This window comes from Dryas octopetala, chromosome 2 (genome assembly GCF_963921425.1).
Source record: "Dryas octopetala chromosome 2, drDryOcto1.1, whole genome shotgun sequence".
In the NCBI taxonomy this organism is placed as follows: Eukaryota; Viridiplantae; Streptophyta; class Magnoliopsida; order Rosales; family Rosaceae; genus Dryas; species Dryas octopetala.
Window position 1 is genome coordinate 28,767,111 of NC_141367.1, and position 25,121 is coordinate 28,792,231.

Genomic DNA, 25,121 nt, shown 5'->3' on the forward strand with positions numbered 1-25,121 from the left:
TATATTACTATCATTGTAAAATAATGAAAGATACCATTTGCAGTATGAAAGATTACTTTGAAGGTGAGAGAGAGCAAAGTTTGGTGAAGTTACATCCCCACACGTTTGTACTTTATCTTAATTTTCCCTACATAAGGCATCTTATCAATCATTCCAACGGCCAATTTGAAGTGAGTTTGTGTTAGTGTTGCTTTCAGCCATAACCACATTGACTATTGCTTTGTTGGCTTTTTGACAATATGGAAAAGAGCTTTTAAACTCACCCAAAATTTCTCTTCCTTGTAAAGGTGAAAACTATGTGCTGAAATGTTGAGGAAATTAATGAAACATATTGAACCAAGGCTATGATAGAAAATCATAGCATAAGAAGAATTGAAGAAATAATTAAGAGACTTTAAAGGAGAGTTGTCATTAACACTTATCTGTGTCAGAAATAGTTAAGAACTTAATTTTGAACTACAAATTTTGGGCGTGATAAGTATGTTACTATGTTCTGCTTTCCAATTAAAAAAATTTTGGGATCAATTAAGACCACCAATATCCTAAAAAATTGTGCTTTTGTGAGATTATGTTTTGGCAACAAGTCAACAACAATGGTCTAGAAGGACTAATTACCCTTAATATAAATTAGGACCACAAAATTTTGATAATGTCTTTAGCTCCATTGGATCATAATAGATTATTTGTAATAAATGATTGAATGCATATATTATTGGCAAAAAAATAGTTAATGTAGGCATATTGATCGATATAACTTTTAGAAAACCAATGGAAGTGGCAAAGGGAAAAATAAAATAAAATAATGGCTGTATGGTCAATTTTGTTGTCCCCTATTCAATGGCTCAATAATTGTCAAGGAGAGGTACAAAATGAAGGAATCCCAATGAGCTCTGATTTAAGGATGATGAAATTTCCATTAAAGAATGAAATTAAAGAGCACAGATACATATGAGACCATGAAAATAGATACTTGATCAAGTTGGAGCAACAGTTAATTACAGTGTCATTATCAATTAATAGAAAAGAAAGTACTTAATTAACTTTTTAAATATGCCTCCATTTTCTAATGTAAGGAGAAGAGTGCTAAAGTTGAGAAGTTGCTCTCAGAAACTAGTTGAATATATGGGAGTGGCATTTGAGAGCATTATGAGAGGTGTTTGTTTCTTTGTCAAACAGTCAATGTTAGAATCAACAGGGTGAAGGTGTCAGCAGAGCCATGGTTCATGACTTCATGGTTGCTGCTTCTCCCCAAAAGGGGTAAACAATGTAAGACCCCATCAGTTGTGTCAGGCTTTGATAATGCTAAGATTCTTGAACTGGGGTAGGGAAGTCTTCGATTTGTCATGATGTGGGGCATTGATTTGTTGTTGGGGGCTTTATACTTTTTACTTGGAGTTACTTCTTTTGCCATGTTTCTTTGATTTTGATAGCATGAGATTCCAAATCTCTCTTGATGTGTTTCATCATTATTGTATATATGTTATAGTACTTAGTTATGGTGGAGGTTGGAGAAAACCAGAGAAAATGATGGCTGACATGATATCTTCACTATAAACAATTAAACACCATGAAAGATGACATAAAGCTGGTTTATATGATTTAAGGAATAGCCCCTCAAGACCTTCAACTAAAAAGAAAATTCAAGCTATGAAATTGAGTAACAAATAAAAGAGCACCCCTAATTGAGTTGCAGTACTCAGAAAGCCCAACCCAGTGGCTTGGAGACCATAGATCTTAGGTTGATCAATGGGGCTGATTGTTTTGTTTACTTGCTAAACAAGCCAACAAGGGGGTGCCCATAGAAATAGTTCATATGTATTCTCAATTTGCATGTAAACAGTAGATGACTATGTGGGATCAAAGAGGTGATGGGTACAGGGTAAGTAAGACACATAATTATACATCAACACATAAAAAGTGTAAATAGCTGCTTTTGGGGAGACAGACACAAATAAATTTAAAAGCAAGCAAGCAAACAACGGAGAAGGAAGCCAGACTTAAGAAAGGGAAGTCTGAGAAGATAAAAACGAAAACTACTTTATTATTATATAAAACTATGAAAAAATTGTAAAATTAAGATGTACACCTCTAATATAAAACTATGAAAAAAGTTCATTGACATAAAGACATCCCACATAAAATGATTCTAGACAATTTATTATAATATGAGAATTCAATATAAATAATATTATTGAGAGTGGCCAACAAAAAAAAAAAATATTATTAAGAGAATTCTATTTGCGAATTGTAAAGTATATCTTTATTATAAAGATGAGATTATATAATAATTAGGCATAAATTCAATTTAGACACATAATTATATAAGCTATTTCAACGGGGTACATGAACTTTAAAATATTTCAAATATACACCTGATCTATTATCTAAATTGAAAAATGAATTTTTCTCCATTGATTCGTTGAAAGATCAGTTAAATGACAGCTTGCTTTTTGCTGACCGGGATTAATTGGCGACGTGATGCTATCTCAGCAAATATTTCCCGCCAAATGAGCGATACGGGCCCACAATTTAATAATAATAGAGAGAGAGAGTTTGTGGGCCCGTGTCAGGGGTTAAGTGGACCCGTGTCGCTCATTTCCCGCCAAATGAGCGACACAAGTCCATCTAACCCCTGACACGGGTCCACAAACTCATCATCTCTTTCTCGCTCGTTGAACACAAGTGAGAGATTTATATTCGAATTTGGGGGAAAACGTGATGTTTTTTGGAGACTAAATAGTCAGGAGAGTGTTCGACGAGCGGGAAAGAGGTGATGGGTGTGTGGGCCCGTGTCAAGTGAACATGTGTTGCTCATTTGGTGGGAAATGTATGCTGAGTTGGTGCCACGTCACCAATTAATCCCTGTTAGCAAATGGCAAGTTGACATTTAACTGATCTCTCAATAAATTGATGGACGAAATTTTATTTTTCAATTTACATAATAAATTAAGTGTATATTTAAAATATTTGAAAGTTCGTAGACCCCGTTGAAATAGCATATATAATTATGTGTCTAAATTGAATTTATGCCTAATAATTATTTATCAAAAAGACATATAATTATTATGCATTACCCTATTGAAATAGTTGGTTTTTGTTTTTGTTTTCCATCTTTTTTTATATATCAAAAAGAATGAAGACTTTCATAATCCTAAGTTGTTACCCACTTACCCTACCCTATCATAATCCTCATTTTTTTTTTTCTTCTTTCAATCAATTCATTCTTATCCTATATACCCATTTTCTCTCTTCCTACTTCAAGGAGGAAAGGTAGTAGACTAGTAGTATAGTGTATGTAAGGTTGGAAATGTTGGTAAATTAGAAGATAAAACCAAATCTCATCAATCCTAAATGCAAGGAGTAAAATTTCGGTTTCGAGGAAATTTTCGATGGAAATTTCGACGGAAATTTTTGCGGAAATTTTGGTTAAAATTTCGATTTCGATAAAATTGGACAAAAACGACGGAAATTGCTATCAAAATATGGAAATTTTGAATGACACTTGACCATATGTTTATTTAACATATTATCTACTATATTGATAAAAAATATTGAAGAAACCAAATAATATAATAGATTTCATGTAATATAAGGTAAATATAATGCGCGCTAGAGACAAATACTGTTAAATAAAAATAGTTCACTAATTAATAATTACATAAAAATTACCTATTTTTAAGGGATATTTAATCATTTTGAATCCAATTGTCCTTAAAACATATGTGGACAAATAAGAAAATAGCATGTATTGTTATTTTCTAAACCACTTAATCCAATTACCAAAAACAATCTAAATAGATTGTGAGATCCCGAAAAGTTGGTTTATAATTTATTTTGAAGTAAATAGTGATTTATTGATAATTATCTTGTTAATTCGGAGATATTAGAATTTTTATGAGAAATTTTGGAAGGAAATAAATTAATTTGAAGTCGTAGAAAAATAAAATTTATCAAGACGAACTCACGAGATTTTACAAAACGTTTTTCGGACCTCGAAGTTAATTTTGGTAAGTTATTTGAATTTTAAGTGATTTCGGCAAGTCATTGAGGAACAATAAAAATTAGAAAAAACTCAGTCTTGATTTTAGTCTTGTTGGAAAAGTCTCGGATCAACGAGCGCATAGACGCAAATGAAACGTGTTTTTTTTTTTTCTTTTTTTTTCTTTCCTTCTTCCTTTTCACCCGTGACCACCCCTGCTCTCCAATCTTCCCTTTCTCTCTCCAGCCTTCATTTTTCTTCTTTTCCTTTAGTTCTCACGCAGCAGACATTTGACCAAAAAAAAATCTCACGCAGACAACACTCCTCCCTCCCCCCTCCCCCCTCTCTTCTCTTTCCTCTCTCTCCCTCCCTCTCCCTCCCCCTCCCCCTCCCCGATCTCTTCTTCCGGAGCTCCTCTCCTCCCTGGATCTCCTTTCCCTCAGGCGACAGCGACCTCTTTCTTCCCGATCTCTTCTCTCCCTCCGGCGACGGCGGCCCTCACTCCCTCCAGTCTCTGCCTCCCTTCAGTCTCTACGCCAAATTTCAGCGAAATTTCGCCCAAATTTCGGCGAAATTTAGAGAAATTTAACAAAAATGTGCTTGGAGCATTTTCAAAATTTCGGTCGAAATTTTTCCGAAAAATAACGGATCTGTGATAAAATTTCGGGATCCCCAAAAAACGAAAATTTCGCTGAAAATTTCGACGAAATTTTGCTGAATTTTCGAAATTTCATTCCTCTCCCTCCGACGACAGCGACCTCTTTCTTCCCGATCTCTTCTCTCCCTCCGGCGACGGCGGCCCTCACTCCCTCCAGTCTCTGCCTCCCTTCGGTCTCTACGCCAAATTTCAGCGAAATTTTGCCCAAATTTCGTCAAATTTCGACGAAATTTCGGCGAAATTTAGAGACTTTTAACAAAAATGTGCTTGGAGTATTTTCAAAATTTCGGGCGAAATTTAAGCGAAATTTCGTCAAAATTTTTCTGAAAAATAACGGATCTGTGATAAAATTTCGGGATCCCCAAAAACGAAAATTTCGAAATTTCATTCCTTCCTTGGTCTCGCTAAATGGATAGAAAAAGTTATAGTGATAAATGCTCTGTTTTAGGCTTTTAGGCTTACAAGACGAAATTACTAGTGGTACATTTGTCGCCTTGAGATATGGACAAGTGTTTAGTTAGTTTTCCACGACTTCACCCATGCTTTACTTTTTCCAAAAACAAACACCAGTTATGCAATTCTGGTTTTATTTTGCGATATAAATGAAAGAATTTGAAATGTTTTATAAATCGTGGATTAATTTAAAATGTTGATGGAGATAAATGTATTTGAGCCAAAAAAAATATATACATTCCAAAAAAAAAAAAATATATAACCATCTATTTATTATTATTTCTTCTGTCTCTTCCTTCCATTTAGCAGAGGATATAGGACGGAGGGTTCTGTAAAAGAATAGTGAGAGAGAGAGAGAGAGAGAGAGAGAGAGAGAGAGAGAGAGAGAGAGAGAGAGAGAGAGAGAGACAAGGGTGTTTTTAATTTTTTTTTTCTTTTTTGGGTCTATCTAATTTTATCCGTTTACTTTGAACTTTGAAGAGAGAGTTACTTTTGTATGTGTGTTTTGTCACGATCGTTGGATGCACGTGGAAGCCCGGAAGGTAAATTCTTTATCAACTTCTAGTGAAGTTTTTCTTTAATTTTTTTTTATTATAATCAGTAAATGGGTTTTGGAGTAATATGATGATGCTATATATATTATATAATTATTTCGTGTTGATACCCATCTTCCACCTCCGTCAGTTTCTTACTTCTCTGCCACCCCTCTCTTTCTTCCCTCTTCTTCTTCTTCTTCTTTGTAAGCATCTGTTTCTTCTTCCTTTATTCCTGTTCTGCTGTGCACTGCTATTTGTTGCAGTTTCAGTTATCTTAGATTGCAATGGCATTATATGTTTCCTTTATGTTCTTGTATATTTTTTTAACTTGCTTGCTGTAATGGGATGTGAGTTAAGATTGTTTTGTGATCTGGGTATGTCTGCTTTTGCTGAGAAAATTTATAAATTTAATAACTTTATTTGTATGTTGGCTTTGATCTTTAGATTATGATCATCACACCCTCTGATTTTGTTGCAGTATTGAACTCAATTAAGACTCCAAGCGCACAGTGATTGTTTATTATTGATTATGTTTGATGAGTCCTTGTTGTTATATAAAATTTTCTCGAATTGTGAATTTCGTGGACTGTAAATGATATAGCTTTTTAATCCCCTAATTTAATTCAAAGCCCATGAGCTGCAAGTGGATGGCTATATCATGCTTTATTCCTCTTTCTTCTGACCAATTATCAGAAAAACCTTTTGTTGTTCAGATGGTTGTTATATAGTTTTGTCTGGTCTTCCTTTTTGACCAAAAATTCAAGGTAACATTGCTTTTATTCTTTTTATTTTAACTTTTGATTCCTTTTTGTGGCAATAGTACAGTTGAACTTGTTGGAAGCATGGCTCTTTCCGGGGTTCATAAAGGTAGAGAGTTGAGAATTCATGAAAGTTTGGATGAGCTTGGCACTGATTTGGCAGACTACATTGCTGAACTATCAGAGGCATCGGTGAAGGAGCGGGGTGTCTTTGCAATTGCTTTATCTGGTGGTTCTCTCATTGGCTTAATGGGGTATTAGTGCTTTCCTTCTCCACATCTGATTTCTTTGGTTTTATGATTTTGGTGTTAATGTATAACTTATGGTGGAAAAACAGGAAACTCTGTGAAGCTCCTTATAACAAGACTGTAGACTGGGCCAAATGGTATATATTTTGGGCTGACGAGCGTGTTGTGGCAAAAAACCACGCCGATAGCAATTACAAGCTTGCAAAGGATCGCCTCTTGTCTAAGGTTTGTATGACTATTCTTATGTCTTTTCTACTTTCCCAGCCTATTGTAGGCTGTATTTTGTTCTTGAAGTAATTGAGGCAGAGGAAAGAAAAATGGTAGACATTGGTTGTCTTGCCTTAGAATTTTGATGCTTTCTTCTTTCCAATCTCTCTCCTACTGAAAACCAAAAATGTGTTGGGTCTCAAATGTCTTTTAAACCATGGTGTACAGTTCCCTTAATAATTATTTATGGTGTACAATTTGGATCTTGCAAATCTAAAATGATAAGATACTATGGAATGAACCTTCCCATGAAATGATGGATAATACCATTTACATTCTTTAGCAATTTTCAATTCTTCCTACTTTACCCTGTAACCCTCTCACATTTCATTATTATTTTATCCCATTCCATTTCATTGTTCATTCCACGACCTTACGTGTTTCAACTCTTTATACTGTGATGAGGTGTTCTGTGATTCTGCACCCAACAATTGTGAACTAGATCTAAACTGTTTGTCATTATAATCCAGTCAAGTTTCTTGTATAAAGAAACTCATTACCTGTTGCTGATTTCTACAGTTTCACTAAAATCTCCATTTCATTTTCAGAACCACCTTATATGTTGCAGCTATCTTCTGGTAACAAGTTTTGCAGATAATTGGCTTTCGTCAAGGATCATTGCCGCAGATTATGTTGGTTGCTTCTGTGGTCATTTATTGCATCTTAAACACCATGAAGCTACTTCACTAAGCCTTCCTTTTGCAAAAAGTCTTTACTGAGATGGACATGTCTCTGTTCATCTTTGATTTAGTTTGTTGTATTCTCCATTATTACCCATTTTTAAAGGCTTGAAACATTTCCATTTAACTGAATTCTAATAGCTTTACTGTGGTCTGCTTGGGGTTGACTGCTGATTTCTTTTTCACCTTTCTGCTCCATCTAGGACATATCCTGTGATAAATCTTTGATAATGATATCTTGTCATGGCACCTCAACCCTCATCTCTTTTAGTCTTCCTCTCAAGCTGATGACGTTTTTAGCTTGAAGCTTGTTACACTGCATTAGTCTTTCTTGCACAAGTCACAGCCATCTTGGGCGACTTTTTCTCACCTTGTATAATTGCCACAGCCTAATGATATATATGATGGAAAATAAGGTTATTTTCTCAGTACTCATTGGGGCTGCATTAGCAGAGAGAAACTTAAAATATTGAGATAGGAAAACCTTTTGGAAAGAGTTTTGATGGTGCAGAGGTCAGGAAGAAATAATCCGGTGCCAGAAAAATCTGTTTATATTATTTCGTAGTTTCATCAGAATTAAGTTATTGTAAGAAGTACGTAGAAGACACTACTTATGATATAGACTGCAACTTCTGAACCTTGTGACGATTTATTTTATTTTCCCTTTATTGGTTATGATGTGATGTGTTCTATTTTCTCATTAATAAATTTTGCTGTTTCAACTGGTATTGGACAACCTACCAGGCTACCACTCACTTGAAAAAGAGTGATTAATCTTTATGTTTCTGATACAGACTTCTCTAGTGATTAATCTTTGAAATTTGCCTTTTTCTTTCATTCAAAAGCTTTTAGTTGAGAATGGTGTCTAGATTTATTGCAATGTTTATTCTTTTAGTTCTGGTAAATTTCAATCATCCATCTGTACTCTCATGCTCATTCATTTTGTGTTTGTAGGTACCTATTATTCCCAGTCATGTGCATTCTATTAATGATTCAGTGTCAGCAGAGGAGGCTGCTGATGAGTATGAGTTTGTCATTCGACAGTTAGTGAAATCTCGTGTGATCAGTGTGTCTGATATAAGTGACTGCCCCAAGTTTGACCTCATCCTCCTAGGAATGGGCTCTGATGGCCATGTTGCCTCGTTATTCCCTAACCACTCGGTTCTTGAGGAGAAAGATGAATGGGTAACTTTTATAACGGATTCCCCCAAACCTCCACCGGAGAGAATCACATTCACTTTGCCTGTCATCAACTCAGCATCCAATGTAGCCGTAGTTGTGACAGGTGACAGCAAAGCAGAGGCTGCACACCTGGCAGTCGATGATGTGGGATCCAACTTCCCATCAGTGCCTGCAAGAATTGTCCAGCCACTGAAAGGGAATTTGGTGTGGTTTATGGATAAGCCAGCTGCCTCAAAACTTGATGGTTCTCAATTTTCTGCCTAGGGTCGATCTCTTCCTGTCAAAGTGTATGTTTGTATCTAGTGGAGGGATTCGACACCTGTGGTTCTGTTTCTTTTTCATTAGTCACCTTTTGTTCAAGCTTTGGGTTAATTCCCCATTTTGCCTCGTCTTCCTCTCTTCTCTAATGGGGATGCAGAAGTGTGATTACCCTTTTGTAAGAAAGAGGTCAATAAAGTTGGGGTCTTAATGCAAAAGCCATTCCTGGTTCTACTTCCTAATAGGAATGACTGAAGGTTGGAAGAGTAGCCCTAGTGATATTTTGCAAGAGCCTTTTTTTCCCTGGTCCTCTGTATTTTTCTGTTTCTGAAAACCAAAAAAGAAAAAGAAAAAAAAAGAAAAAAGGTTACACTTAGAAAACAGCTTATTAGAATTTGACACCAGGATGCATCTTCAGAACGTTTTTGGTGGTACCAGATCGATCAGTGATGCTCTGTAGTTTGTGTATTTACTTCTCTTTCGGTTCTCATTAACTGCTTGTATCCCCAACCCCAAGGAACATGGATAAGACAATACGGGTAAATGATTTTTGGATGAACTTGGACTATATTAATTAATTAAAAATAAAATAGAAGCCATAACATGAAGGATAAGATTATATTCACCATTCACCAACGCAGCTCCGAGTCAGCTTGCAAACCTTTTTCTGGTGCTTTGGTAATATCCTTTTGCGGAAACACGTAATGATTGATTGGTGAGCTGAGAGCTGGTAATTGTGACTAACCCCCCCCCCAACATTGCAAATTTGCAATTGGGTAAGCGTGTGGCTTACCGACAAGCTCTGAAGTTCTAATATTTTATCATTTTAACTCTCTTGCAGCTGGCCTACGTAATCCGCTATATTGTTGGTAATAGTACAAGTACAAGTACAAGTTGAGCTGCATTTCTCAATACTTCGGACTTGATATTTTAACAATCTTGCTTAATTAAGAAAGTGATGTACCAAAGGAATCAAAGGAAAGGGAAAATTTCTAATCCTACTCTGAGGTTTGACATCACACTCTTCTCACCTACCCTCAACCACCCCAAATTAAGTAATGAAAACTACTCAACATCTCCAATCTTTTTCAATGTAGTGACACTAAAACGTGTGGAATACACTCTTACGGATAAGATTAAGATGATTCAAAATATTTCCAATGTCCATAATTAATGCATTTGTGAGACTGAAAAGACATGTAACATAGCTACATTAGTGCTCCGACAAATTGTACATCTTTAGGTTTGATTATAAATGCTATCCATCAAATACAAAATTGGGATAACAAAATTAGAGCTGCATGACTACATTCTAGTTTTTAAACAGAAGAAAACTAAAGCACTTGCTTCACTCTACAAGAACAGTAATTTTTTTGGCCTGTCTAAGGTCTACAACTCAATAAACTCTATTTATCAGTGTAAACACCTGGCTCAAGTTACAGATTCTAATGTGCGATATTCCATTTCTGTTAATGACCTTATACCATCTGGATCAGGAGCCACTTCTTCCATTTCTTCTTTAGGAGGGAAGCCACGCGCACGCCCAAGCAACCATTGGTCTATGACCCCACAGTCAATTGCATACTTGATTGTGTGCTCCAAATATTCTCTATCAGTAATTAGATGTGGTTGAACTGTCAACATTCTCATGAGAGCTGAAAAGTAGTCACGAAACAGAACTTAGGAAAACTGGGAAATGCACTCTGAAAGTGATGCCATATTATTAATGACAAGAATTGATTATATGCATCAATGAATTTCTACATAATGCCATTCACCAAGAGGAGAAAAAGAAAGAGGTTCTTTTGTTAAATGACTGTGCGACTGAAACTTGACAGGAAGTGCACCAAGCCACTAACTGGAATCTAAATCTTACAGCACAGCACTTCATTTAAAGAATATGCATGTAGATATAAAGTAGAGGCTTGTATCAGCATTTCTTGTCTGAACCACCACTATCCCCAGAAAGAGAGTAACTATAATGGAACACTACAGAGTCTACAGGCTTCTCCTGAAGGTAGCACTATGAGGCACAATAAATAGTTCTTATTTAGGAGTTCTGGAAGTTGCCGCCCAAATGCAGGGCTAAGCAGGCCCTACATAAAAGAGGGTCACAAGAATTTTACTTTCTCGTTATTTAGCGGCGGGACCTACTCTCATAGTGAAAACATCAGTAGATATGCTAGGTCATAAGAAACATCAATAGAATGCAGATAACAAGAGTGTACCTGCCACAATGCCATCTCCTGATGCTGACATATCAGAAGTGAAAGGACTAATGGGGGGATCCTCCATCCCGTTAATAGCACCATTGTGCTCCTTTGTGTAGTAGTGTATCTTAGAAGTCCCATTTGTCACAAACAAAACCTTAAGATTTTCATGCCAAAGTGGAGCAAGCACTTCTGGTTTATGATGGACAAATTTTGATCTAGCATTATTTTTGGTGTCAAATTCCTCAGAAGGCTGGATCCCACATAGAAATTCAAGCTCTTGCTTAGTAACTTCAATAATATCAGCAAGATTCCACACTTGCTGTATGAACAACTTGGTTTCTTCATAAGACTGCCATAGTGGTAATGGAAGGTTTACATCATAGAAAATAACTCCTCCTAGTTTCTTTGAAATCTTGATTGCTTGCAGTGTAGTTGACCTCATGTTTTGATCAAGCAGAGAATGTGTGCTGAAGTAGAACATCTTTGCCTGCGTGAAAGGTTGTTAGGTTGTTAATAGCTATCCATTACTGGGACCACACAAGTAGCTAACAAATCTAATGCATACACACTCAAAGTGAAGTAAATTTAGATCATGTCTTATGATTTTTTTAAGTTATGCTTCTTTCTGAGTTATGCATATGCATGGAAAAACTGATCAAAAGAGGTTGCAAATATTAGTAAATTTGTAGAAACCACAGTGCCAATGGTATAGAATGTCAGCCTTCTAAATTCCACAAACCTCGAAAGTATAACAAAACAAACTGATTATGGGACGCTTTGTGTGGATGTTGCTAAAACCAATTCCCAACCATGGCTTACGAGTAAAATATCATACACATTTATCAATTGGAAGAAATCAGCTATACCATCTAATAACAAGGACCAACTATAAAGTTATTTTTTTCCTAAGTGCCAAAAGCTTTTACCTCCTTCAGTACATCAACATTGATCTCTGACTTTGATAAAGAATCCTCAGCACAGGGTTTGATACAAGTCAATCTCAATCGACCCCTTTTACTAATCTTCATCTGTGATACTGCAGTTGCCCTTTTACTATCAACGCGAACAGAACGGGTTTGAACATTGTTGACATTCATATAAAATAGCATGGCCTGACCATATTCATCATCCCCAAGTTTTCCCATGAAAGCTACCTTGCCACCCAAGCTTGAAAGAGCAATTGCAACACTGCCTGCAGATCCCCCAGGAGACCTCACAAATTTTTCTGGGGCCCATAATGCATCTTTCTTTCTTTCATGTATTTCATAATCTATAAGTCTGTTGGCTGGCCTTCCTGAGGGCACAAAAGCATGTTGTGCAGCTCCAAAGCAACAAACAAGAGGAGGCCAACCATAAGTGTACCTGATATCCTCTCCCTCATCAATTTCCAATTCTAGGTCTCCCTCACTCTCATCGTTCACATTCACAATGAATGTAGACTCCTCAGAGTCACTAACTTCAGCTTCACTAACCTGACGCTCAATATCATCATCTTTCTTCTTAGTTCTTTTCCTCCTTACCTTCTTTTCAGTTTGTTCTTCCTCCGTGCTTGTACAAGCAGATGCAGCTACATATATTAAATTACAGAGTTAGCATACAAGATGATAGGTATATACATAACAAGACTGAGAGAGCAACAAGGGGGAAAACCTTTCCTACGAGTTCTTCCACGGGTTTTCTTGGAATCCTCACTAGATGCAGAAATGACGTTTTCCTCACTTGAAGCATCATTATCACTCACTGTTTTCTTCCGAGTTCGTTTAGAAGTCCTAGATGTCTTTTTCTTCACAACAACCTCATCTCCAATGGATGCCTCTAGACCTGAGGTATCTGAATTTATCTTTTTCGGGGTAGCAGCAAGGCCCCATTTTTTACTGTGTATTCTAAGACCCTGAAATTGCACAAGGTCCAGTGACGGGTTATTGGGACAACCCAAATGGCACCTGCAAATTTCAGTAAACAAGTTGCTTACTAGTAATGATTTGGTAAGTAAGCTGAGGATAGTGTATTTTCATTTTGGTCGAAGATTACGAAGTACAAATAGTCTTAGGGGTTTAGAGGTTTAAGTATCTTATGGTTCTTTTCATGGCTTTTATCTTAAAAGTTAAAAGCAATCAACAAAACTCTACAATTATGCAAACCCATAAAAGATTCCTCATTGTTTTCATTTTCGTTCTTTCTTAATTTTCATTTCTGCTCAATTGGGATTGTCATTTGAATAAAGAGCAAAAGAACCACATGGGTTTGAAATAAAAGACTGTATTTCGAAGAGAGAGATAAAGAGAGAACCTGGGTAATAGGAGAAAGTGAGTGAAAGAGAGAGACGCCATTGACAGAGCTACCATGAGCTCAACTTCTTCGTTGCCCAACTATTGGGTGTTCCTATTAGCTATGAGAGAAGCGATAAGTAAGTGCTTGAAGGGTTGGAAATTTGTCTTCACTTTCACTCTTTCAGTAAACAAGTCCAAGTCCAACAGCTTAGCGGGAGAGGAAATAGGATGAGAGCTTTGCACGTGCGTATGGCGTGCGGGTGAGACGTCAAAACGGTGCCGTCTGCTAATGGGGATGTGTTGGTAAGGGCATGATATCTGTTTCAACAGTAAATTTGAAGGTTTGGGATGTAATGTTTTCATTAGTTCTCTTTAACTTTTAAGTTTTGACCCATGTCCAAATATCTGTTTATTAGCAGCGTGACAAGCTTATCAGAAATTAACTTAAAGCCTCTCCTAACACAAACACATGGAACCCATATGATATGATGAAGTAATACAATATGATAATGTTTGTGAGCAGGTTGCCGCTTAGTTTCATACAAAAAAATGAAACATACTTTCACGGAGAGGAGGAAGACGCCCACAGATGAAATCATAGAACTACCCAAGACTCAGTTTAAGCTGATATCACAGGCTATGGTCCACCATACTATGATCCAAAGCATCCATGAAAGGAGTCACTATGAAAAAAAAACACCTCACACACAGTCACACAAACCCTTTTAACAGTTCTAAAAAAGGATCCCTAGCTATATGAAATTAACAATCAAGTATTTGTTTCATTGTCAAAGTTTTACAAGAGAGCTTGACAAATTACAAGGATTTGATGAAAATAAAATGCACATTTCTCTCTCAACTAGTTGTTCTGTTTCAAAACCTCTGCTTCAGCCATTGCCATAGGGTCATCCTTGATCACGCTTTCCTCTTCTTTTTCCCCTTCTCGATCTTGTGTCATCTTTTTCCTGTGCAACTCTTCCGCAGCCTGCATGGCAGCCTTGTTCTCTGCTTGCATACGCTGCATTTCCTCTTCTTGTTGCTGCCGCTCAAACCATGTGTCTGCTTCTGCCCAAACTGCACAATACAAAAAGAAAAGAAACAAGTTAAGCATATAAGCATACCTTAAACTTCAGGCTTCATTGAAAACGAACATCACCTTCAAAGAGGGAACAGTTTAAGTAATTCTAGTTTAGTGCAAGTCCAACTTCATCTTCGAAGATGTTACTCAACTGTTTCTAAGTTAATCTTATCTTTCTTTTTCTTTCAATCTTTCCTATACACTTAAGAGTTACATTCTTCTATCTTTGCTTAATTTCATAGCTTTAATCAAAGTTTCTTGGCAAATTGATGTACAATTTTCTTTGAACTAGGAAATTCCCAGACCTTACCTATGACTATAAAAAGCTAAGCCAATAATGAATCTAAGCAAACTTGAATGCATACCCAGAGTGAATCCTAAAACCCTAAACCCAAATTTAATAACGAGTGCAACCAAATCCAACAGAACATCAATCTCAGATCCTAGACGAAATCCAAACCAAACCTAATAATCAATCAATCAATCAACCCATCTGAACAAATTAAGCTAGCAATCGAAAACACCAAAATAAAGGCGCAAGACTTACTGGGCTGAGCTGCCCAACCCTGTTCACCACCCTTGATTTTCTCAGGGAGGGCGTAATTGACGGTGAGGACGCGGCCGTAGAGCTCGGCACCGTCCATGTTGTCCATGGCGGCGGCGGCGTCCTCTCTCTCCAGGAATGTGACGAAGCCGAAAGAGCGGTGCTTCTGGGTGGCTTGGTCGAGCGGCGTCTTCACGTCCTTTATGTCGCCGAAGGGTATGAAGGCCGCGTGTAGAATGGCCTCGTTCACCTCCTCCGCCAACCCTCCTACGTACAGTGTGTTCTTCTGCACTGCTTGCTGCGCCATTGATTCACTCTTCTTTGTTGTTTCTGCTTCTTCTTCTTCTTCTCAAGTTTTCACTCTGGTCTCTGTGCTTATGGGCTGCGTCTACATAAGAGCTGCTGTAGTGGGCTTTAAACTGGAATGGCCCATTATTGTTCAGTGGGCTATCCATCTGTGATTAGGATTTAGAATTACGATTAGGGATTCTAATGGTGTGTTGGTCCTGTTGGATGGAGAAAAAAAATTTGGAATTTAAACAAAACTCAGCATTTAAGAAATTACATGCTCTAATTTTCTTGTTTGGATCTATAATTATAGAATTTTGCAAATTCTATGTAGAAAAAAACTTGGGATTTGAAGGTTGTAAATTCCAAATCTAAATTCCACCTAAATTGGTGTCATTTTCAAAATTCCAATTTTTATAAATAAAAAAAAGGTCGTGTTCACCCATCACCTTGCCAATTAATTACAATACCACCACCACTACCACCATGCCGCAATTACTATCACCACCACCGCCACCTACGCCGCCACTATCACCACCACAACCACCGACACCACTTCCGCCGCCACCATCACCACCTCTGCCACCACTACCACCGCCATCGCCGCCACCGTCACCACCACTACCACCGCCCGCTGCCACCACCACCGCCACCACCACAGCCGCCACTACTGCCACCACCGTCGCCGCCACCGTCACCACCACTGACACTGCCACCACCACCACAACTGACACCGCCACCAGTACCACCACCACCGACACTGACACCGCCGTCGCCGCCTCCATCACCAGTGCCATTACCACCACCACCACCGTCGCTGTCGCCACCACCACCACCGCCAATGTTGCCATTGCCGCCACCTCCAATACCCCAATTTTTGCCACTACCATTTCTCTTACCGCTCATGGGCCATCACCCCTATTATCATCATCAACTCACCAAAAGCATCATTTTTATTGTTGCCACCATCACCATCACTATCACTCTTTTATAAAACTACTGTAAATTTCGTATTTAAATTTCATTATGATTACATTTATCCAAACAAAAGAATTTACAAATTCTAGAATTTTAAATCACGTCATTTTTAATTCCGTCATTTGTGAATTCCTTAATAGTTTTAAATTACTTCATTCAAACGCACCAAAATTTGATCATTATTAGCCTGAAATTTCCAATTTTATATTTAGAGGGCTGCTATTTGCACACCCCTTTTTTTCTTTTTGCACACCCTTTTTCTCTTTTTTTCTCCTACACACCCCACACACTTACCTCAAATTCAAAACCTCTCAACACACACCCAACCCATTACCAAAATACCCTCATTTCATTACACACCCTCCCCTCTTTCCCTCTCTTTTTTCTCTCGTTCACACCCCCTTTCCCCTGTTTTTTTTTCCTTCTTCTTCTCCAACCCTCCCCCAGCCAGTCCCTCCACCCAACCCACCTAGAGGTGTCAAACGGGCCGGCCCGGCCCGGCCCGACCCGTTTAAGTTGAGTCCATCGTGCTTTCGTGCCGTGCTCGGGCCGGCCCATATAGTTAAGATCTAAGCCCAGCACGGCCCATGGCCCGCGGGCCATTCGTGCTCGTGCCGTGCCTTAAACGGGCCGGCCCACAGACCTATTTTTATTTTTATTTTTTATGGTGATAAAACTAATCTTATGATATTTTTTCTTATTTATAATTAAATATTAACATTATTTTTCATGAAAATTGAATATTTTTGTTGAAAAGTTCTTTAAAAATAGAAAAAACAATGTTAAAATAGTCGTGCCTAATTCGGGCCCATTTCGTGCCCGTGCTCGTGCCGTGCTTGGCCCGTGTCGTGCTCGTGCCGTGCCGTGCCCGATGGGCTAAAAACTTCGGCCCAGCCCGGCCCATTTAATCGTGCCGTGCCTATTTTAATCGTGCCGTGCCGTGTCGTGCTCGGGCCGGCCCGACCCGTTTGACACCTCTAAACCCACCCAACCCACCTAGCCCCTCAACCCCTTCCCTCTCCGACCAACCTCCCTGCATGCAGCACCGGCCACCCTCCTCAATCCCTCTCTCTCCTCCCCGCATGCAGCAGCACCACCTCACTCCCTCCCCCCGTTTCACCCGACCCACCCAGCCCATCTCTCCCGCACCCTCCCTGCACCACCTTCCTCCCTCTCTCTTCCCCGGCAGCACCACCTCCCCGTCACATTCTCTCTCCTAGCTCCCTTTCTCTCTCTCGCGACTCCACCTCCCCGCAACACCACCTCTCCTGCAAGCTCCACGAAGCCCAACTACCGGCTCCAACTCCTTCCAGCCACCTTGTGCAGCACTGAGCTCAAACACCCGCCCGCCCAACTGCCTGGTCGCATCGTCGATGGAGCAGCTGGGCACTTCTCCGGGGTGGAAGCTCAACGGTGCGACGCGGGAGTGGCGCTGGCAGCAGCTTGGCTCTGTTAGAGACAAGACAGAGAAATGGAGAGAGGAGAGAAAATGAGGAGGTGACCGGTGGTGGTCTCACCTCTCGCCCAAGCAGAAAAAAAAAAAAAAAAAAGGTGGCAGTGGTTCGGCAGACCAGTGCCGAACCCGTCTGTTTCGTTCGACAGGTAACCGCCGAACGAACCTAGTTTGTTCGGCGGTTACCTGTCGAACGAAACCGACGGGTTCGGCACTGGTCTGCCGAACCACCTGCCACCCTTCTTTTTTTTTTTCTATTTGCTTGGGCGAGAGAAAGAGAGAGAGAGAAGAATGTGGTAGTGGTGGTGGCTGTTTTGGTGGTGCAGGGGCTGGGGGGGTTGGTGCAGGGGCTGGAGGCCTAGGTGGGTTGGGTGGAGGGGGGAGGCCGGAGGGGGAGGGGGAGGGAAGGAGGGGTGGGTCGGGTGAGGGGTTGAGGGGCTAGGTGGGTTGGGTGGAGGGGCTGGCTGGGGGAAGGTTGGAGAAGAAGAAGAAAAAAAAAAAACAGGGGAAGGGGGGTGTGAACAAGAGAAAAAAGAGAGGGAAAGAAGGGAAGGGGTTTATTGTCTTTTTTTTTTTTGAGTTTTTTTTTTTCTAATAGGGGTGTGCAAAAAGAAAAAAAAGGGTGTGCAAATAGTAGCTCTCTATATTTATAAATGTATTCAACAAAAAAAAAAAAGTTGGTGTCAGCCACCCCATTGCAGTCTGTCACCTTTATCCCGAATGAGGGCAACCCCCCAATTTATTAGCGGAGTGGCCGACCAGCCACAGACGGTTTTTTTTTTTTTTTTTTTTTGAAGTTTTTCATTATTTTGTAATTTTTTTAATCAATACACTCAAGGGTAAATGTAAAATTTTATATTTTTTGTTTTTTTTAGGATTGGATGTGCTGATCAAATTCTTGAGTGTATTTAGAAGAATCATTATCCATTCCAATCCTAGTACTTGAATCCACCCACATGAATGAAGAAATCATTATCAGAGGTTGGGCTTCTTTCTCACCAGCTTCAAGCATTTAGTGCATTCAGAATTAAGCATTTCTCAGCAGGTAATGAAACCACAAACAAACAAACAAGTCATGGATTCCCAAATTTCAATGACATACATCTCCTTAAAATTTGTAAATGTCATATTTGAAATCCATACATCAATCTTTCAATCACAATACGCATATCCTCAATACTTGTGAAGATTTAAAGTAACAATGGGCTAGTTCTTTCAGTTTCTATTCTCCTAATTGTTCAAAATTGTGATGACTACTTTCCTTTAACAAGGGCAAAATTGTATTGAATCACTTCTTGCGCAAGTACAAGAAGCCAACAACCACAGAGATGCCAGCAACCGCCGCAGGAACAGCCCAGTATTGCTTTGTCAAGTTCATGAGCTTTTGAGGATAATCAGTTGGTTGATTCTTAGAGATGATCTCAAGCTCCGGAATGGCTGAGGAAGAGGTGTCAAGCTCTCCAATGCAAAAGGTTTCCATGAGCTCCGTTGCACTCTTGCTATGCCCAGCATCTTCAAAATCATCAGTGGCATCCCTTCCTTTAATGAAATCAAATGACCAACTCATATCAAGAACTTATATTTGTATCTACATTGTTTTAGATGATTAGCTGAAACAAATTCTTGATAGTGCAGTCAAATAAATTGAGAAAATTATCCCAAAAGGAAGCTTAGAAATATACCAGTTGCAGCAAGGACTACATCATCTCCACCAGGGTGGTCGTCCAAATATGACGAGACATCGTACACCTGGGATTAACAAATACACTATATGTAAATATGTGTGTGTGAGAGAGAGAGAGAGAGAGAGAGAGATCAAATATTCCTTTCTATGAAATATGATACATAGTATGCAACCATGACCAGAATAAGACATGATGATAGCAACTTTAGGAAACAAGCAACCACAAAAAAAGTAAAGTCAAATTCCTTGATTACATATAGTCACAACTCATGAGCAAACACAATCAAACTGATATCTTGAAAACTGATTTCACAATGGGAAATCAAGGCATTATTTGGATGATATAATGCCCTCCTATATTGATGGGCTGTCCTCATTCTGCAAACTCCAAATCCCGTATAGATAAGACAACAGAGAAACCAAGATACTGAACAAATTCCAACTATGGAAAATGGAACTTATACAAGTGACCCAAATTCAGACAGCAAGCAGTAACCCAGTGGGCCTGAACTACCACCCAGGCACTTGTTTCTTTGCTACTGATGACAAAGGCAATATGAAAGAATGCATTATAAGAGAGAAGCCATATGAGAACTTATAAATTCCAAAGCACAGTGAGAAGCAATAAGTGGATTGTTCTACTGACCAACCAAATGTGTACTTAAACCAGTCACCAGTTCATTTATGAAAAAATTGCTTTAGGTAATTTCCAGTAGAAAGCCGGATACAATTTAACAGAATACAGCAAGCTTCATAATCTATATGTTTATACAATGAGGACTATTCACCTGTAGTATAGATGATTTTGTGAAAGAAGTTAGGAAACTGAAAGGATAGGAAAACCATACATACAGATCAATCCTGATAACAATCTAACCAAACTCTATAGCCTATAAGTGTACATTTATGATTAAAAAATTTGAAAACAAACTCTATAATATGACACAAATGGTAGTAAACAGTAATATACCCGTTAAACAGATTATGGGTTTTCCCTGTAGTATTCCTAAGTCTCACTCTTTGACCTTCAATGACCTAAGATTAAAACATAGTGAACAATAACATCTTCAAACAGCTTGAACCTCCCTAATACATAACAACCCAAATTCACAATACTATATAAGATTAGCTACAGAGCCAAACTACAATACAATCAAGGATGTGAAGTAGAGGCAATACAGATCTGAAAATAAAGTCATAAACATAATACCCACAAAGAAGAACTAAGAAAACAGCACAAACAATCAATGAAGGTGATGTGGTTTGGCGTTTTACCTTCAACTCATAGAAATACAATACAATACAATACAACACAATAGTCGCTCAATGGCCACGAAGATATATGATTATAAAGAGAAGGGTAGACTACCTTGCCATCAATGACGACCCAGCAGTTGTCTTTGGTGTTGTGCTGGGAGGCTTCTTGCATTGTGTACAGCTTCGTCAGCGTCGGCATCGTTGCGGGTTTGGTCAACCAAGCTCGGAGGAGATTCTTGCCTCCTGGGTACCCCTACCAGATATTCTCTCTCCCTGTCTCTGTCTCTCTGTCTCTCTCTCTCTCTCTCTCCGTCTGTTGAATCTTCGTTGGGCTCAACCACTGTAGAAGGCCCAATGATTGATAGCCAGCGGCAGAAAGAGAGAAACCTAGGTATGACTTGCGCTTGCGTGGAGAGGAGGTTATTGAAACTATTTTAGTGGGCTGGGCCTCGATCTAGGCCCAACTGTAGGCAACCAACTTATGGCCCAAATAGGGTCATAGCCCATTTCAGGTTCGATTGATCGGTCAACTGCCTAAAATAAGTCTGACATATTTATATTTTCCAAAAATTCAGGGAAAATAAGATAGTTAGTGCCTTAGTGGGAATGTGGGATACATAAATAAAAAAAATTACATATACTACGAAGACAAACCCCACCTTCTTCGTAGAGTGGAACCCGATTCTCTCTCTCTCTCTCTCTCTCTCTCTCAGCAATGGCGGGAGCTTCGATCCGACCCACGCCGATCCTGAAAGACGAGCTTGACATCGTGATCCCGACGATTCGAAACCTGGACTTCTTGGAAATGTGGAGGCCGTACTTCGAGCCGTACCACCTGATCATCGTCCAGGACGGTGACCCATCAAAGACCATCAAGGTCCCCGAAGGCTTCGACTACGAGCTCTACAATCGAAACGACATCAACCGCATACTGGGTCCCAAGGCCTCTTGCATTTCCTTCAAGGACTCTGCTTGTCGCTGCTTTGGCTACTTGGTCTCTAAGAAGAAGTACATTTTTACCATCGACGATGATTGCTTTGTAAGCTCCCTATCTCTCTGTTTTTGCTTGTTGAAAGTTTTCGGCTCAATTGGTTGGATCTTGATGTTTGTATGATATGGGGTTCTGGGTTTGGAATGGTTTGTTTAAGATTGTAGTCGATATTGGAATTTGCGTGTCAGTTTTGCCTCAAAAGTTCCAAGGCAATTTGCTTTCTTTGTTTGTTGGTGGCATTATTTTCTGAGTTCTGACATTTATGGGTGATTAAACTGAAGCATATTGCTTGTGATTGTGGTTCTATTTTATTTCAAAACAAGTGTTTGATATATATATATATATATATTTTTTCACATTTGCCCATTTTCTGCTAATTAACTTAATCTGTTATGAATTATATGTGATTCTTGTTATCATTTATAAAGGTTGCCAAAGACCCATCTGGAAAAGAGATCAATGCACTCGAACAGCATATAAGGAACCTGCTACATCCATCAACTCCTATGTTTTTCAACACTCTTTATGATCCATACAGAGAAGGTGCAGACTTTGTTCGTGGATATCCTTTTAGCCTCCGTGAGGGCGTCCCCACTGCTGTTTCTCATGGCCTCTGGCTCAACATCCCTGACTATGATGCTCCCACCCAGCTTGCCAAGCCTCTGGAAAGGAACAACAGGTAATAATGACTTATGATCCCAAATAACAAATACTGATTGTATGCTTCTCTTCCTTTCTGTTTAAACTGGATTACTACTGACAAGCCGGTTCTTACCTAATTGTCTGTTCATTTCTTGTTAAAATCTTTTCAGGTTTGTTGATGCAGTTATGACAATACCCAAGGGAACCCTTTTTCCTATGTGTGGTATGAATTTGGCATTCAACCGCGAACTGATTGGACCTGCAATGTACTTTGGACTCATGGGTGATGGTCAGCCAATTGGAAGATATGATGATATGTGGGCTGGCTGGTGCATGAAGGTAACTTGAATTGTTTCTTTATTATTTACCATGTTTAAATCCATTGAGTGTTTCGTAGCTACTTAGCGTTATTCTATATGACAATAACTAACAAGTCACAAGGGTTACTTGGTGGTTTAAATTTATTTTGGTGAAAGTATAGATGAGTTATGTACTTGTACATTAGAAGCTTTGAAGTAGGTGGATTTACCACCAAAGTTGTGTATAAGATAGCACTAACTTGTGGTTTTGATTATTACGAAAAATAAAATGGCATATTTGATCTATAGTTCTGTCAGTGGTGCCTTTGTGTGTTATGGGGGATGAATCAAGATTATTTGGCATGAAAATCAAACAGCCCCGTAATAATTTACAGACTTTGAGGCGATGCCCTGAGAAATATAGTGTGAGTAGGTTCTTTAGTTCATCTTGAATGCCTTTTTAACTTTCTAAATGATTCAACCTCTGTATTTTGGATATATTGATTGCCAATTTACTTTGAACCTTTGATCATCATGAGGGGGAAACTTAAATCACATTGATATGCTTGTAGGTTATATGTGACCATTTAGGATATGGAGTCAAGACTGGTCTGCCCTACATATGGCACAGCAAAGCCAGCAATCCCTTTGTAAACCTCAAAAAGGAGTACAATGGTATCTTCTGGCAAGAGGAGTTGATCCCCTTCTTCCAAGCTGCAGTCCTTCCAAGAGAATGCACTAGTGTTCAAAAATGCTACATTGAACTCTCTAAGCAAGTCAAGGCTAAGCTTGGCAAGATTGACCCCTACTTTCTTAAGTTAGCAGATGCTATGGTTACTTGGGTAGAAGCTTGGGATGAGCTTAATGCATCTGGAGAAAACTCTGCAAAGCTACCCAATGGCCCAGAAAAGTAGATGTTGATCAACAGTAATTTGCCTTAGGGCTTCAGATTTGGTAGTTGCTTAGTGTTTTAACTTAGTATTTTTATTACTATTATTATTATTATTGTTACTATTATTATTATTATTATTCATTTTAGAAATTTGATATTTTTTCCTTGGATGAAGAAGCTTGAGAGCATTTTATGTACTTTGGCGGATGTAGTCTTATCTTTAATCATTTGAATGGCTCATATGATCAGATTGTTGTGGTTGGGAAACATCAATCTATTTGTGGCATTTGAATTCGAGCATGGTGAGTTTGAAATTTGAATTGAAGATGGTTGAAAAATAGTTGTCTGTGGTCCCTTTGCTTGTAATGGCTCTCCGAAGTGGTAATGTGCTTGAATTCAGTTAGCGCTTGGAATTTTCAAGGAAGTTTCGTGTCCTGGTTTGTCACTTGTTCAGGACCTTATTTGTGGATCATTCTATAATAAAAACTTTAACTAAGAACATGTTTTTTCGATGTTAGGTTATATATAAACAGCTGAAATATAATGAGATATTCAGGCCAAAACAAAATAATAAATATATTGAGATTCTGTTCACCTATCGGATGTTTCAGCCGTTCATATCTAATAGATGTGGACTTTTTTTATCTAGAGAAGGACGAATTCGTACTTAGAATCTAGAAATACTATTAAGGCCTTGTTTGGTATCCAATTCAAAAAAAATATTCAAAAACATGGATTCATTTTTAAAATATGAGATTTTAAATTTAGTTTTTAAAATTTGAAAACCAGTTTGGTATGGAATTTTAAAACTATTTTTAAATTTTAAAATATTTGAAAACTTGTTTGGTTGATATTTTTTAAAATAAATTTTTTTGTTTTCAATGTTGTTTTGTATAAGGATTTAGACTTAGAATTTGAATCCAAGACTCAATACTCAAACTTCAAAACTCGAGATTCGAGAACCGAATCTTGCAATCCCGGATCCGAGACCCAGGACTCAGGACTTGAGACTCGATACACAAGGTTTGTATCTTAAGACTAGTAACAAAATCAAAAATCGAAACTCGAAACCCGAGTCTCAATGCTCGGGACCCGATACACATGACCCATAACACGGGGGCAAGTAAGTTATTTTCATACTCGTAAGCCAATAAGCGAGGCCTGGGACCCGATCACAACTCAAAAAAATCACAAAAATTCCACCTTCCCCACACCCAATTCAATCCCAATTGGCATCAGTCACATATCTCCTCAGGGTACCTGAATATTGGTAAATTCCACAAACCCCAAACCCAACCAACATGCTTTTGATTCCAATTAGGCCTTTACTGTAATTCTAAATGAAAAATCGCAAAGGTTAGTTCAAAACCATAATGAAATGAAATTGAATTATATCATCTCCTTTTTCATCATAGTATCTTGTCTCTTTGCCAAAAAAAAAAATTACACCCAAACACCCACCAAAAAGTACTCGTGTGATGGAATCAAGCAAAAACCAGAGAGATCAATCCCC

General features: G+C 38.6%; 5 protein-coding genes across 5 annotated transcripts; 2 read left to right on the forward strand and 3 right to left on the reverse strand.

Annotated features, from left to right (window-relative positions):
• The first annotated feature begins 5,757 nt into the window (after positions 1-5,757).
• Positions 5,758-9,476, forward strand: PGL1 (6-phosphogluconolactonase 1). The gene is made up of 4 exons (XM_086234266.1): positions 5,758-5,829; positions 6,447-6,638; positions 6,722-6,857; positions 8,534-9,476. Exons 2-4 carry the CDS (start codon positions 6,469-6,471, stop codon positions 9,023-9,025), a joined length of 798 nt encoding a protein of 265 aa, XP_086090392.1. The 5' UTR covers positions 5,758-5,829; positions 6,447-6,468; the 3' UTR covers positions 9,026-9,476.
• Positions 9,477-10,207: 731 nt separating this feature from the next.
• FLN2 (fructokinase-like protein) lies at positions 10,208-13,679 on the reverse strand. Its single transcript, XM_086232873.1, has 5 exons — positions 13,522-13,679; positions 12,883-13,175; positions 12,159-12,799; positions 11,248-11,719; positions 10,208-10,674 (listed from the first exon to the last, which is right to left on the reverse strand). The coding sequence occupies exons 1-5, from the start codon at positions 13,575-13,577 to the stop codon at positions 10,451-10,453; spliced, it is 1,686 nt and encodes a 561-aa protein (XP_086088999.1). The 5' UTR covers positions 13,578-13,679; the 3' UTR covers positions 10,208-10,450.
• Positions 13,680-14,234: 555 nt separating this feature from the next.
• LOC147295266 (ATPase E1) lies at positions 14,235-15,506 on the reverse strand. Its single transcript, XM_086233786.1, has 2 exons — positions 15,128-15,506; positions 14,235-14,576 (listed from the first exon to the last, which is right to left on the reverse strand). The coding sequence occupies exons 1-2, from the start codon at positions 15,429-15,431 to the stop codon at positions 14,362-14,364; spliced, it is 519 nt and encodes a 172-aa protein (XP_086089912.1). The 5' UTR covers positions 15,432-15,506; the 3' UTR covers positions 14,235-14,361.
• Positions 15,507-18,905: 3,399 nt separating this feature from the next.
• Positions 18,906-21,067, reverse strand: LOC147295267 (cytochrome b5). The gene is made up of 3 exons (XM_086233452.1): positions 20,897-21,067; positions 19,526-19,592; positions 18,906-19,382 (listed from the first exon to the last, which is right to left on the reverse strand). The coding sequence occupies exons 1-3, from the start codon at positions 20,981-20,983 to the stop codon at positions 19,132-19,134; spliced, it is 405 nt and encodes a 134-aa protein (XP_086089578.1). The 5' UTR covers positions 20,984-21,067; the 3' UTR covers positions 18,906-19,131.
• A 371-nt stretch (positions 21,068-21,438) lies between these two features.
• Positions 21,439-23,902, forward strand: LOC147295268 (putative UDP-arabinopyranose mutase 2). The gene is made up of 4 exons (XM_086231295.1): positions 21,439-21,823; positions 22,204-22,454; positions 22,588-22,756; positions 23,289-23,902. The coding sequence occupies exons 1-4, from the start codon at positions 21,500-21,502 to the stop codon at positions 23,628-23,630; spliced, it is 1,086 nt and encodes a 361-aa protein (XP_086087421.1). The 5' UTR covers positions 21,439-21,499; the 3' UTR covers positions 23,631-23,902.
• The last annotated feature ends 1,219 nt before the right edge of the window (positions 23,903-25,121 follow it).

Bases quoted from the DNA above. Each gene is read 5' to 3' on its own strand.
- PGL1 (XM_086234266.1), top strand. From the start codon at position 6,469: ATGGCTCTTTCCGGGGTTCATAAAGGTAGAGAGTTGAGAATTCATGAA. The intron at 6,639-6,721 runs GTATTAGTGCTT...GTGGAAAAACAG, and splicing joins TCTCTCATTGGCTTAATGGG to GAAACTCTGTGAAGCTCCTT. The intron at 6,858-8,533 runs GTTTGTATGACT...TTGTGTTTGTAG, and splicing joins AGGATCGCCTCTTGTCTAAG to GTACCTATTATTCCCAGTCA.
- FLN2 (XM_086232873.1), bottom strand. From the start codon at position 13,577: ATGGTAGCTCTGTCAATGGCGTCTCTCTCTTTCACTCACTTTCTCCTA. The intron at 12,800-12,882 runs GTTTTCCCCCTT...TAATATATGTAG, and splicing joins TGGAAGAACTCGTAGGAAAG to CTGCATCTGCTTGTACAAGC. The intron at 11,720-12,158 runs GTAAAAGCTTTT...CCTTTCACGCAG, and splicing joins ATGTTGATGTACTGAAGGAG to GCAAAGATGTTCTACTTCAG.
- LOC147295266 (XM_086233786.1), bottom strand. From the start codon at position 15,431: ATGGCGCAGCAAGCAGTGCAGAAGAACACACTGTACGTAGGAGGGTTG. The intron at 14,577-15,127 runs GTAAGTCTTGCG...TGTATTGTGCAG, and splicing joins GGGTTGGGCAGCTCAGCCCA to TTTGGGCAGAAGCAGACACA.
- LOC147295267 (XM_086233452.1), bottom strand. From the start codon at position 20,983: ATGCCGACGCTGACGAAGCTGTACACAATGCAAGAAGCCTCCCAGCAC. The intron at 19,593-20,896 runs GTAGTCTACCCT...TGTTAATCCCAG, and splicing joins GGGTCGTCATTGATGGCAAG to GTGTACGATGTCTCGTCATA. The intron at 19,383-19,525 runs GTATATTTCTAA...ATTTCATTAAAG, and splicing joins TGTAGTCCTTGCTGCAACTG to GAAGGGATGCCACTGATGAT.
- LOC147295268 (XM_086231295.1), top strand. From the start codon at position 21,500: ATGGCGGGAGCTTCGATCCGACCCACGCCGATCCTGAAAGACGAGCTT. The intron at 21,824-22,203 runs GTAAGCTCCCTA...TCATTTATAAAG, and splicing joins CCATCGACGATGATTGCTTT to GTTGCCAAAGACCCATCTGG. The intron at 22,455-22,587 runs GTAATAATGACT...AAATCTTTTCAG, and splicing joins CCTCTGGAAAGGAACAACAG to GTTTGTTGATGCAGTTATGA.